Here is a 14,437-nt window from a genome sequence, read left to right on the forward strand (position 1 = left end):
CTACATTATTGACAGAAACGTAACTAATTATTATCACAAGTATTACAAATTATTACAATATATTTTGCGTTAGTCAAAGAGTTACATCTTTTGTCAGAATTTTTAAAGAAAGTATTTCTGAAAATATATTTTTGTGTGGAATAAAGCACAATATGTTATATGATTTAATCGTTAAGAAACTAATCTATTCAATAATATTATAAATGTAACAAAACCATAAATCTTCGACTTCCTAAATAATAAACAACGTTATTATGGTGTATTCACCGTATAAAATTAATTTACAGTAGTCCGTTATATTTAAAAACTATCGCAGAAGAATGTAACACCTGTCACATCTGTGTCACAAAGTCTCGTGAAAATGTCGACTCGGAGAGATAACATCAAAGTTCGCGCTACTTATCTGACACATTACGCGACTGAAACTGAAAAGTTGAAGGCATTACGGGCGTGAACTTCCCGCTTTTAATGCGACGCTACATTTTTCTTAGCGGCAACAGTAGAAGCAGCAGCAGCAGGCTGCGCACTCCCTCGAAATTGTGAGCACCTTTTACGCGTCGTGTGCTGTATGCGAAGAGAGTGGCAATAAACGTCAGTGCGGGACATTTTATGGTGGTGCCTCCGCTCTATGGTACTTTTCTGGGCATCGCCAAGCTGACCCGCGAATATGTATTCGATTTTATCACCGCCGATTCCGGCATATACTTCCATTGGGACCTCGCGTTGTGTCGCATCGCGAGGCATATTTGCCTTCTATCTATTTTACTGCCCTTGCGGCGGCTTCGTCTTTATGCTCTCTTTCCCTTGACAAATATTTCCACTTGCAACAAAAGGATGCGTAAGTTTTAGTAAGATTGATACGTTCATACAGTAACCAAAGTACAATTGTAGATATATAGTTTCATATGTTACGTGAAAATGCGTATAACATCCTTCGTTATGTTATATCGTGCAAAAGGTTTTAAACTGGATTCTCTGAATGGCGTAACAATTACCTTTTTTACATGGACAATCTCTCTTTCCTGGGAAAGTTCAATTATGTAAATATTGCAATCGCACACACATACACACAATCATATATCGTTGCGTACATTTTTCCAAAATCGGAAACATGATACAAAAGGAAGGACGCGACAGCGTACAATACCGAATTTTATTCACGTATGGGTATTGGAATCCGATATTTTCGTGCGTCGCATACATGTCAGCGCATCGACGAAAATGCCGTAATCGACACCGTAAACAATGCAAAAGTTGGCTGAATATACCGTTATGAAAACTTATATCTATTATCCAGCAGTTTCAGATTTTATGTCTCATTTTAGTATATTTTTTTCCCTAAAAACGCCTTAGTTTCGAAACGCATCGTTATCAATATTATTGATTATTATATGACGTATTGAATGACGCCATGACGTCAAAGAAAATAATTAACAAAGAAAAAGCATGGTTAACTTTCTAATTAAAGTTGCGAAAAACAACATTCGTTTCAAGCGCAATTTAAATGTGCGTGTATCTTTTCCTAAATTCTAATTAAATTTTTTAACAGATTGTATCAAATTCTATTATTTACGTTGATAAAAGTATGTGCGTGCTTTTTAAAGTATACGTCTCATATTTTTCGAACGAATTTAATCTCCAATATTGCAACAATAAAAATGAGAATAAACAACATTTGTTTTTCTACCAGCCGCCATGCTAAATGGAGCACGACGTCTGTAAAAGCGATGTCGGCAAACTTTTAATCGGCAATTTGAAGTAACGCTTCGATGGAATCGGTCACATTCATTCGGCCACAAATAAAATACATTGGTACAACTGTTTGAAACAATTATTACTCGCTGCCGGCAATTTAAGCAATTTACTCTCGGGAGATCAATACCATCTCTAATGTATCTATGTCAAAATCTGTTTAATTCGCATTGCAATCAAAGCTGTATGGATTTTCTGTGTTAAACTTAAATTTGTTCATATTTTTTAAACATTCGGAAAAAGAGGAATAATAATATCGATTAATGTTTAATATTTCTTACAAATAGTGTATTAAATTTTTATAGTTCGATTCTTCAACAGTTCAACAAAACTTGCAATACGCTGCATACAAATACAAATCTTTACGATCGGCGAGTTTATGATTGAGAAAAATTTATTACACGGGTTTTTTTTATATCTATCCGTTATATAGTTTAGTTAACATAGTTCCGTTTTATTGTTGACGCAGCTGTCATAGAAACGATAAAACTGACGTGTGTTATTGTAAAAAAAATATGATAGTTTAAGTTGTTATAATAATCGATATACATATACCAATCAAATTGTTTCCAATACATGGGATTTTCGTAGCTCTCTAACAATTTTATTTTACTTTTCTTACTGCTAGTATTTTCTTGATCTATATTGCTATTATTATACATATAGTAGTATATTATTTTTCTTATTTCTTTCTTATTTTCGAATTTGAGAATAATATTGATAAATTTGGAGAAATTGATATTTTTAAGAAAAAAAATTCCTCCAAAGATTATTGCTTTAAATATTTAATATTTTTCGTTCTAATAAACCAGCGGAAATCCATTTACCGTTAATATAATTGTCTTCCGCTTTCTATTTTTAAATCCTTTATACTTTGTTTATCTTAATAATATTGCACCTTTGGTATATCAGCATTAATCACGACTTAGACTTCGTGCACAAAAGAATTTAATGTTACTCTCAGAGTGAATCTTGTTAGTTGTATATGTCAGATGCATGAAAGGGCTTCATTCCGAGGGGCGATTTTCTCAAAAGGCGACCAACAATGGCTGTCAGTTCTTGCCGCGACGACATCTGACCCGAATGGCACAGCTGCGGTGAATTTAATTGCACCTTGCTTATACCGAGATAAAGGGTGAAATCGCCGAAAAATTCTTGAGGCGAAAAGACAGAAAAACAGCTTAAATGGAAAACGTTTTAAAGATGTCTCATTAGTTAATAACTTCTTTAAGAATGCGACTACAGTTGAATACATTATTCTGAAAGTTTTGTATAAAAGTTTACCGCACTTACAAAAAATTGTTGTCTATTATATGAATAATGTAATAGAAACTTTCTCTAGTGCGAACAGCGAAATGTTGTCTTAAAATATCAAACTTTATAAATTATTTATAATATTATTTCATCATAATATCGTGTTCAAGAAAACGTGTTTGAGAAATAACTCACATGCAATTTCTTAACTTTTTCTTTAAATTTTATGTCCTTATTTTGTTATAAGTATAAATTTTATTCTGTAAAAATTCTCATTTACAAATATATGTAGATATTAATTTTATTAATTAATATCTAAATTCGGTATTATTTATATATTTTTTATTAATTCTTTTAATTTTAAGTTATATTTTTTTATTTACCTTTTGTATATGTTTTGTTATTATTAGAAGAAATTATATATTCTGTCTAACGTTTTGTAACAAGTTACATGCACGCAAGTTGTATACGATAATGTCAGAAATTTCCTTTAAGATTTCAAGAAACTTTTATTGTTTATTATATTTGCTTCCATTGTACGCGCGAATATAAAATACGCGCGATATCCCATATCCGATACAGATATTACCGTTTACGAGCTACCGTTTTGTGTTTCCAGAATAGACATTCAATCGGCACAGAAGAATGAGAGCTTTTATCAATGCTGTAGCGGATTTTGCATCGATCTGCTGCAGAAGTTCTCCGAGGAAATTGGTTTCACTTACGAGCTCGTAAGGGTGGAGGATGGAAGGTGGGGTACTTTGGAGGTGAGCTCGAGCAAAATTCATGAAAGGTGCTGCTTACTTACGTCGCACGGAAGATAAATGTGTCTTGTAATGCAACGAGAAAATTCCCGCGGAGCATTTACCGCAACCCGCAACGGCGCGCTTATTTCTACCTCTTGCACGCTTAAAATTTCTGTCCTTTCATGTCTACGGCAGGCGGCTAAATGCCGAGCGAAATGTAATGCGGCTTTAGGCATGACTGATCGTCGTTTAATCTTTTTTTTACATCTCCGATAAATTTGTCGAATATGAAAAAAGTAGGAAATAGGATTGCGTTTTAAGTATTGCAACCCCCCATGAGACGTAGAATTGGTGTAATTTGAAAGCCGAATTATCTGACGATAATAATTTTCTGCAAACGCGTGTGTTGACCCAGCTATTGATGAGTGTTATTACGAAATGTACGCATGAATGAGCTTGCGACGCGTTTAATTTCCGCTGCACAAAAGTTGCTTCCGACGGTGCAACATACATTTACGCTTCGGCAACTGCTTGAATGGCCTGAAAACAAATAATTTTATCATGCGTTTTAATCACGTTATCGCATCATGATCGTCATTTCACGTTTCTCTCACGCCGCGCGAGACTGTGGGGCGTATTGAATTACGGTCATTGACACTAAAATGATGAGAAGAAAATGTCTGTTTTAATCCTTATATGGCATGCAAAATAATTCTCACTTTTATTCCATTATATAATTTTCACATTTATAAATCTACAAATATTAAATAAAGTTAACTCTATCCTTTTGATAAAAACAATTTCGCGAATGGTAATCGACTTTCGGACGTATCTATAAACAAATATCACGATTTATATTAACTATTATACGCAGAATGGGAGGTGGAACGGGCTTATAGCTGATCTGGTGAATCGAAAGACCGACATGGTGATGACCTCGTTGATGATCAACTCGGAAAGAGAGGCGGTGGTCGATTTCACTGTACCTTACATGGAAACTGGTATCGCCATTGTTGTGGCAAAAAGAACCGGCATAATATCTCCCACAGCGTTTTTAGGTGAGAATTGCATTTAAATTATATAGATAGTAAACATTTAAAATAACATGTTTATAAATCGACAATACATGTCTAAAAAATGTATGTTATCTTTGTCGTAAATAAACAATGTTACATAAATTGAGTAAAATGTTTGTGTAAACAGTTGTTAGAGTGTTATTTCAAATTATTAACAATGCCGTATAAATTAGGGGAGTATTTACAAAAGCAGTAATTTCGCGCAAATCGTCATCGTGAGAAAATAACACGATGAATGCCGGTAATGCTGAAACAGCAAATTCACTTTAGCATCTGACAATGCGGCAATTTTCAGAACCGTTCGACACGGCTTCATGGATGCTGGTGGGTATTGTTGCCATACACGCCGCAACGGTAATGATACTACTCTTCGAGTGGGCATCGCCCTCCGGTTTCGACATGAAGGTAAACCCTTCAGGCGCTGCGCAAAAACTGGTATTTTATTTCGCTTTTCATTAACTGTGTATAGATATATATATATATATATATATATATATATGTGTAGATGTACACGTATATATGTTTCCCACCCTCGTTTGCACCTTTACCTTTCAACGCACAAATGCCATGCTGTGTATAATTAGAATAGTAGCTAATTAATTCTAATGCATGCTTCGGTGTTTGTCAGTCGAAAATAAAGAGAATACCTTAATTAATTCGTAGAATAATAATTTGTACTAGCTTCTAATTTGCAGTTACTATTCATACAATTTAATATAATTAACAAAAGTTTTTTTACAGGAATCTATTTTTCTTATGGGTATTTTTTATTATTTTTTTGCCACGTAGGTGTAATGATATTTCCCCTGTATAATTATACAACTCACTTTTCTTTTAGCATTATTTATATTATTTGTTTTGCATGTATCTTGCACAGTTTTCTAAAAGTCATTGTGTTCTTACATGTTGTCCAAACGTATCGATGTTCTCATAATCGTAATTATTGAATTAAATTTTTAATTGGAAAATGTGTGATAACGATAAACTAATTTCATTGCAATATATATATATATACATGAGCAGTTTCAAGTTCCGCTCAAGTTACTGCTATTATTACCTATGGTATATTTTTTATGTTAATATATGATACAGATCTTTCCCTTTCTGCAGACGAATCCATCGACGAACCATCGATTTTCGTTCTGTCGCACGTACTGGCTTGTCTGGGCCGTATTATTTCAGGCTGCCGTCCATATCGACTCTCCCAGAGGATTTACAGCCAGGTCAGTGAAAAGGATCCCTCTCCCCAGGAACGCCGTTTTCCCGACGAATTTTAATTACCGACCCGAGATAGAACTCGAGCGACAAATTAGTCTTCCGCCTCTTCGCTTAACTATTCGAGATCGGCCGCTGTGCATAAATGTTCCCAGGCAAACATTTGCTTGCGACTACCGTTCTAAAATGTAAATTACTCCAACTACTTATAAATCGTCAATCATATTGACTCCAGTCTAAATTTACCTGTTATAAGTTATGCACTTTGTTAATGCGGTTTCAATTCCGTGAATCAAATTAATTTAAATTAATTAATTAATTTTAAATATTAGAATATCTTGGGACAACTTTAATCAAATATATCATCAATGTAAAGGTTAAAAGGAGAATAAAAACTTGTTAAAATTAAACGTACACTTTGAAAGAAAATTGTCAACGTTATTGTCAATTTTAATTGGATATTTATTTTACTATTGAAACTGATAACACACATATAATGTATATAAAGAATCTTTGTGTAATCAGAAAAACGAGAACTTATATTAAAATAATTAACATTTATCTTATCAAATAAATAATTGTATAATACATCATTTTATTAATTTTCATAACAATTTAAACTAGATTAAATATTTACAAAATACGTGTTAGAAAAATATGATCTGCGAAAATGATTAAAAATGCTTAATATCAACATAGATTTATGACGAACGTCTGGGCGTTATTTGCCGTGGTCTTCCTCGCCATTTACACTGCCAATTTGGCTGCCTTCATGATCACGCGGGAAGAGTTTCACGAGTTCAGCGGTGTGGACGACCACAGGCTCGCTAAGCCCTTTTCTCACAAACCCATGTTCAAATTCGGCACGATACCATGGAGCCACACGGACAGTACGCTAGCAAAGTACTTCAAGGAGATGCACTCCTACATGAGAGCTTTCAACAAAAGTAGCGTTACAGATGGTATCGAAGCTGTCGTCACTGGGTAAGTTGAATTTTATGATATAATTATTAATATTATTTCTCAGAAAAATCTAAACAAAGAATTATTTAAACTATTATTTAAAAATAACGCAACAACGCTAGAAATGTATATTGTGATAAACAAATTTTTTTGTTATGTAAACGATTTGTATGCTGATATTTATTTAAAAAATACAAATTTTTAGCTTATATGTTTTTTGTTTAGTGTAAACAATTTGTATGCTGATATCTATTTAAAAAAATACAAATTTTTAACTTATATGTTTTTGTTTAGTGAACAGATTTTATATAAAAATTGTAAAAAAAGTTTCAATAACTGAAATAAAATATTTTATTCAATTCATTCGTATGTTTGTATTTTTTTATATATTATACGCAATTCAATAACTGACATAAAGAGATGTAGGTATTGATTTGAAATGATTAAAAGAATAGGAATTTAATTATTTAAAGTAGGGCACTTTATATCTAATTCTGTAATATATGTTTAATATATATAGGTATATATATATATATATATATATATATATATATACACATATATAAATTAAAGAGGTATTGGTTTCGACGTAAAGCCGATTTAAAATAAATTATATCCCTACGAAGATATAATGAGGTACAGAGTATCCTGTTATAACTTCTGCAGAGATATGGACGCATTCATTTACGACGGCACAGTCTTGGACTATTTGGTCGCCCAGGACGAGGATTGTCGTCTGCTGACGGTCGGATCATGGTACGCCATGACGGGATACGGTCTGGCGTTCTCCAGGAACTCAAAGTACTTACAAATGTTCAACAAACGGCTGTTGGACTATAGAGATAACGGTACTTTTGTGCTCCAAATCTTTTTAAGCGTCCCGAAGAATACTTTCACGTCTAAGCTTTCCTTCTGTGTGTGTAAAATATGTGGATCCGTAAATTTCACTTGACAGATCGATTATACTCCGCGAACCTACATCATTCCGTCAATTCTAGGAGATCTGGAGCGATTGAGAAGATACTGGATGACTGGGACGTGCAAGCCTGGGAAGAGGTACAAAAGAGTAGCGATCCGCTGGCATTGGAGCAATTTTTGAGCGCATTTCTTTTACTGATGATGGGTATTCTCTTGGCCGCAGTCTTTTTACTACTGGAACACCTGTACTTCAAATACATCAGACAACACCTGGCAAAAAGCGACGACGGTGGCACGTGCGCTATTTTCAGCCTGGTAAGCATCGCAGATTTTAATATCGCGAGAATCTCGTAATTTCCTGTGCTATTTCTGGAACTAGGTCGTTCTTAGCTTTAAAACCACCTATAGAAGGCGACAGATGTTTAAATATTAATGGTACTTCTTGAAAAGGTGCAATCGACTATTTTTCAATAATTCACAATCTAAACCGATTATTTTTCAATAATACGATAGAATATTTTTCAACAAAATAATTTAATTGATATTCGTTAGCATTTAATAACAAACGCAAAATGTTTGAGGTGTATAACATAAACGGATAAAATTACACGTATAACAGTTTAATATTCCGAAATGTTCCTAAAATTTTTTACAAATATATCGGCAAATTATCTTACATACATTTTCATCTTACAATATCTACTTTCTTACACTTAAAAAGATTAGCATTGAAAAGAAAACTTAAAGAGGGATAACGGTATGCAAAATGTTTTATTTAAAGAGCGTGGGGAAGTCCTTGACCTTTCGTGGTGCAGTGTACGAGGCGCAGGATATCTTGAGGCACCACAGATGCAAGGATCCGATCTGCGACACCCACTTATGGAAGGTCAAGCACGAGCTCGACATGGCCAAGATCAGGATACGGCAGCTTGAGAAGGACCTCGAGGCCCATGGAATAAAGCCGACCCAGACCAAGTACGCTCTACCCCATCTCCTAATACCGTTTAATTCCGTATCAAGCTACGAAAGTACTCGACTGCACCGGGTATTTGCAATGCGATCGAGCGAAGAGCCGGATTGATCAAGTTGAATCGCACAGTTTACGAAGACAGAGGATTGGCCCCATCCCAATGATCAGCCGTGCTATTCGATTATCTTTGAACTCGATCGCTTAATATCCAACAATGCGTCTTTCCCTTCGTGAGCAATTCGATCATAACAATTTTCCGTTCGACTGATTTTATTTTTTTCTGAAGCAGCACAGAATTCGCAAATTTTTGAGTATAAATCGCCGTGATATTTGCATCAGAAGTCTGTATGACAAATGAGGTATCTTCCGATATGATTAATCTTTTAACGCCGGAATTTTCTGAATAGAAATGTCACGGTTATGCACGATGAGAAAAATAAAAGTTTAATGCTACAAACTGTTGATATTTGCCATTTTTTAAATTTTAATAAACGGGAGTAAAAAAAGGATGGCGTTCTTTCAGCGTATGTTGTACAGGATGAAAATAAAAGTGAATCAATATTACATAATATCTAGCGGCAATAACATTCTATCCAATTTCAGTGCAAAGCGCAACAAATATTAAATCAATTTATACTTTAAACGCAATTGTTTTTTCGGTGTAGTGTACGTTTGAGAATATTGTAAATGTAACTATTATACATCTCAAATAAAAATACAAAAGCTCGTAAAAATAATTTAAAAGGGGGTTGAAATAATAAGAATTACCGGTGAAAAATATTTTCTCTCGGTAACAATTATATCAAAAAAACATTTTACTCAGCAATAATCGATACACGTCGTGAAACTAGGTTTAGTGCTGACATTAAAAGATTAATCGAGGCAATTTAATCGAGTGAAAAAATGTTTTCGCATGGCAGAAAACGAGACGTTCAAACCGCCGACCAATATCATGCATTTCTATCATTTTTCTTTAGATTACGATTTTTGCTTTCACGAACGACACTTTTCGCAGAGTGCTGTCGCTTGTTTTACATTCCCAAAACTGGAACTTTGTTCTAGAAAGCTTTCTTTTGAGTCTCTTCATCTTTCCACACTCTTCGCTCTCCTCCGGAAATTACTTTGCAAAGCGGAAGTGGACCCGTGATAAAAGTCTAAGCATGCAGTTGCACAGTTATTTTCCTACCTGTCTTTGTTCTTTAATATTTTGAATAAACTTATGCTCGGTCCTCCATGCAAATTTCCACATTAAAGTTTAATTACTGCGGAAATCATTGTTGTACGAGTAGCAACATTGAAGCCGCACATCCGGAAGAATTTGGGGAGGGGCCGAGCTTAAGTAGTAACCTACTTTCTAACGTCACTTGGAATCTTGTTTGCACAGCATGCATCTATCTATAATAGGGCGAAACGTGCGTTTTCCATAGGAACGTCAAATGTGTCGACGTCTTTTAATATTGCGTAGAGATCTTATCTCGTTTTCTTCTTTTCTTCGTACCTCTTCTCTTTATTGTTGACAGAATCTTTTTCCGCAGTACTGCTGCTTCATATTAAAATTGCTTGTATTAAATGTAATATTAAAATTTATTATTAATAATAAATATTAATATTCTCGTTTCTTTAGTACTTCGAGAAATATTAAGTTAAATATAAGTCTTTATAAATAAATTTTTAAATAGCGATATTTATTGAAATTTTAACGCGCGCGACATTATTGATATTAATAAAAATTTTTCGAATGCATTTATATACGTACAAGCATTCTGTAACTATTTCAAATCTGCGAAATTAAATTTGCATTTTTTCGTAACATATGGAAAATGTAACATGAACAAAACATTCGTATATTCCATTGAAAACGTTCGCTTTGTCACTTCTTTATTATGGTTTCGGTAACATGTATATCGTGTAACGTATATTTATGCTTACATACGTACGTTAATATCGTATCGATTATTAGCACGCGCACCTGATTTCTTCTCTATTGTTCGTCTGTAGCATTACATGCTCACTGCGTAGATAATCAGAAAACCTTGTTCTTGTTTCGTGAGAAGCGAATCCATGCCATCCTATATCGTCGTGTTTGAAAGTAGTGAGAAAAAGAAATCTCCGCGCGAGAGAGCGGAGTGTTACACGTGGGTTGTCCCGGGGTGTCGTTTCGGGGGTAAACGGGAAATGGTTTATTTGGGACATGTTAAGCGATAATTGGTGGTTCGACGGTGAGAGAAGGAAGCCTGGCACATATCCACGTCGGCTTTTTTAAAGGAGGAAATCCGGGAGTCTCGGCTGGTGGCAAGGGTGCTTCCGAAGTGCTTCGGACCGCCATACACAACCGGAGCCATTGGCGGTGGAAGCTCCGCATCCGCTACCGCCATACTTCGATTCGTAAGTCCGCAATGCCAAATTACGCGTAAGAAACATTCAGTGACGCAGGAACTCTATTACTAAAATGTTTCTTTCATTGACGCTTTTCAAGAAAATTCTCTCTGCTGCGATAATTTAATTTTTGCACAACAAATTGCTTGGAGAAGAAAATCCTGATAACGATGCCACTGCGCGATACATACATCTATATACATATTATATCTTTGTCATAATTAAGAACAACACAATCTATACGAAATATTTTAATGTATGTACTCATTAATGTATGTACTATTCAATACTCATCAGTTGCCTATGATTTGCCTTTTTGAAATCGATCGGTCGGAAACTATATTCTGTAGCGCGAGGTCATTAATCGTGGCGCTAATTCTACAGAAGAGCTGTTGCAAATTCCATTTGCAAAGCCCTTTTTTTCCTCTAAACGTTAAAATATTGAAACCTTTTTACATTATTACATTTTGATTCCACGACACAATTGGCGCTCACACTTTGAATTTAGCAACGTTCCTACGTCACTGCAATCGATCTCACACGGTGTAGCGAAACGATCGTTCTACCGATCGTTGAAAATTTTGCCACGACTCGCGCGATCCCGCGAGGCTCTGTTGTTTCGTAAAACTCGCGCGACCTCCGTTCCCCTTGACTTCACTGTTTCTCTATAATGAAGAAAAGAAAATGTGCGGTGAAAAAGATGAAGAGAGAGATAAAGAGACGCCGAGCGTCACGCGGATCGACGGGCGTCTCGCTTAGAGGAGACCAATAGATAGAATAAATGGGGATGTAGAGAGAGAGATTAGGTATAGCCGCTTTTCGCTTCTCTGTAGTTTGGTAGATCATTTTTGCATAAGTTACGCATCAAGTATCTCTCGCTCATACACTTTCGTGTCGTTTCTTATTATCACAGACGTCTCTTTTATATATATATATTTTTTTTTTTAATGTGCTCGAGAGCATGGCATGTGAGTTCCAGAAGGAAATAGTTAGATAACTTAGGCGTGTCGGTGCCAGCAGTGTGCACATTATAGGTAATTACCTATGGTGGTTTGTGGCGGTTAATTGATTAATTACCTATAATGTCCGACGGCGACGGCGGGACAACGACGCGGGGAGAAAATTAATTCGGGGTGTGGGAACACTGAGAAAGTGCCGTGAGACCGGGGCGAAGACGAGGAAGACGGAGAGCATGATAAAGTTTACTTTATACGTGTAGGAGGCAACTTCCGTGGCGTTACGATGCCGATGACATAATCCTCGATCGTTTATATTCAGGTATATCGACGCCGTCGAGGTTGCCCGTCCGAGGGATATGAGTAGAAACCATGTGGTCAGTACAGAATACGCCGAGACGTTCTTACCCACGGAGATTTACAGGTAAAGGCAAGGAATTATGCAGCGTTGGGTCCAAAAGATTGTTTAAATGTTAAAATGCAATATTATTTATCAAGTATATGATAAAGTATTGTTTATTATAGTGTTACAAGAAATTTTAAAGTCAGATTTTTTACTCGTGTTTTTCAATTATTATAAATTTATTAATTATATGAATGTGTATAATTTATTATTTATTTAATTTTAATTAAATTTATGTAATTGTGAAAAATATTGAATTTTTATTTAAAATTTTATTTTAAATTTATTTATTTCCCGATAACAAAGTAACATGTATTTATTTGTAAGGAACATTATTCTGTAAATATTCTGTTTTATAACAATGTAAACACAAAATGAACACAATGATTTTCATCCTTTGTCTATATTTATTTCGAAGCTGTTATCTTTGTGATGTTATATTTACCTGCAGTGTTTGCGCGACCATTTATTTATGCCATTGCTCGGAAATATCTCGGATTTTGCAAAAATAAGCGATTGCTTGTTATAGGATTCCGGATGATGACATGACTAGGACGGAAATCGCCGAAATGGAAACAGTTCTGTGATCGTAAGAGGATCGGCTTCAGTCGCCCGATCGCGCTGCGCTGGAAGCGTACGGGACGGACTGAGCACTCCAGAGACAACGCGATTTGAATAAAAAAATCGCGTCCTGTTGCTCCTGCCTCGAACAACGAGCCCCACCCACATCAACCTTTTGTTCGGACGAAGACACTGATCCGCTGATATCGATCCTCGGAAACTGTCGTCGCGCGCGCGGTGAAACAACGAGAGGGGGAACGTCGTCAGTGCCTATCACAATGATCGAGAGTCAATCCAGCGACCAAGAAGACACCACTCGAGGATATTTTGTGACTCGAGGAAGTGCATTTGTTGTTGAAACTTGCGTTACCCTCCCGAGAGGGATGCAGCCTTTGTGTCCATTGAAACATCGGAAGGAATGCATTTTACATGTTTGCGTTCACACAACAATAGTGAATCGTTGCGAGGGAATGTTTCTCTCGAAAAGTTATTGAATCTTTCGTGATGCTCGGACAAACGTTCGATAATCCGAGCCGGATTTCGGTCTACTTCGAGGAATTTATTTTTAACAACTTGATCGACAGGGGCATGTCGTCGACATCGAAGCTATTTGCTTCGTGCTCACGTAGTTGTGTGCATACATGCAAAGATTTATTTCAAAATTTCAACCTGTGCCTAAAATCGTCTGAACATGACTCGTAATGCACTAGATGATTTATTAGACGTTTTGAAGTATGGTTAGTAATTCGATAAAAACAAAGTAAAACTTCAATTTTTCAGAATACTCTGATTGTGAGACTATCTCATTGATATAATTAATTTCCATTGACTGTATCATTTTTTTAATTAAATGCTCACATATTTTTATAATTAAAAATTAATCAATAGCAAAACCTTTAATATAAGCATTTATTAATAGAATTTTTGCAGAAGTAGAAACAATTAAAACATCACATTATACATATTATCTATCATTTATTTTTGTTAATCCTAATCCTTCTTTGTTAATATTGTATTTTTCTTTGATGTATTTTTCTTTATTATTAAATATTTTTTTATTTTCTTAGAGAGAATAATTATAAATTTTTTAATGTTTTAGTCTATACTTTAATCTTTACTCGATTTTCAATCTAATTTGTATAATACGTTCCAATTGTAATTATTATATAATTTTAATTTATAATATATTATTTATGGAATGGTTCCGTTATTATTAAAAAGGCTTATATATATTTATATATATTGTA

General features: G+C 34.9%; 1 protein-coding gene across 1 annotated transcript in view; it reads left to right on the forward strand.

Moving 5' to 3' along the window:
* LOC105455872 (glutamate receptor ionotropic, NMDA 2B-like) overlaps nt 1–14,153 on the forward strand; it is a 61,504-nt gene extending 47,351 nt beyond the window's left edge. The window contains 12 exon segments of the mRNA XM_011699551.1: nt 3,626–3,773; nt 4,627–4,810; nt 5,124–5,263; nt 5,939–6,051; nt 6,743–7,027; nt 7,673–7,854; nt 8,005–8,055; nt 8,058–8,239; nt 8,706–8,899; nt 11,160–11,279; nt 12,549–12,650; nt 13,159–14,153. Coding sequence (XP_011697853.1) covers nt 3,626–3,773; nt 4,627–4,810; nt 5,124–5,263; nt 5,939–6,051; nt 6,743–7,027; nt 7,673–7,854; nt 8,005–8,055; nt 8,058–8,239; nt 8,706–8,899; nt 11,160–11,279; nt 12,549–12,650; nt 13,159–13,216 — 1,759 coding nt within the window. The 3' untranslated portion in view covers nt 13,217–14,153.
* The last annotated feature ends 284 nt before the right edge of the window (nt 14,154–14,437 follow it).

This window comes from Wasmannia auropunctata, unplaced genomic scaffold, assembly GCF_000956235.1.
Source record: "Wasmannia auropunctata unplaced genomic scaffold, wasmannia.A_1.0 LD336106.1, whole genome shotgun sequence".
Taxonomy (NCBI): domain Eukaryota; kingdom Metazoa; phylum Arthropoda; class Insecta; order Hymenoptera; family Formicidae; genus Wasmannia; species Wasmannia auropunctata.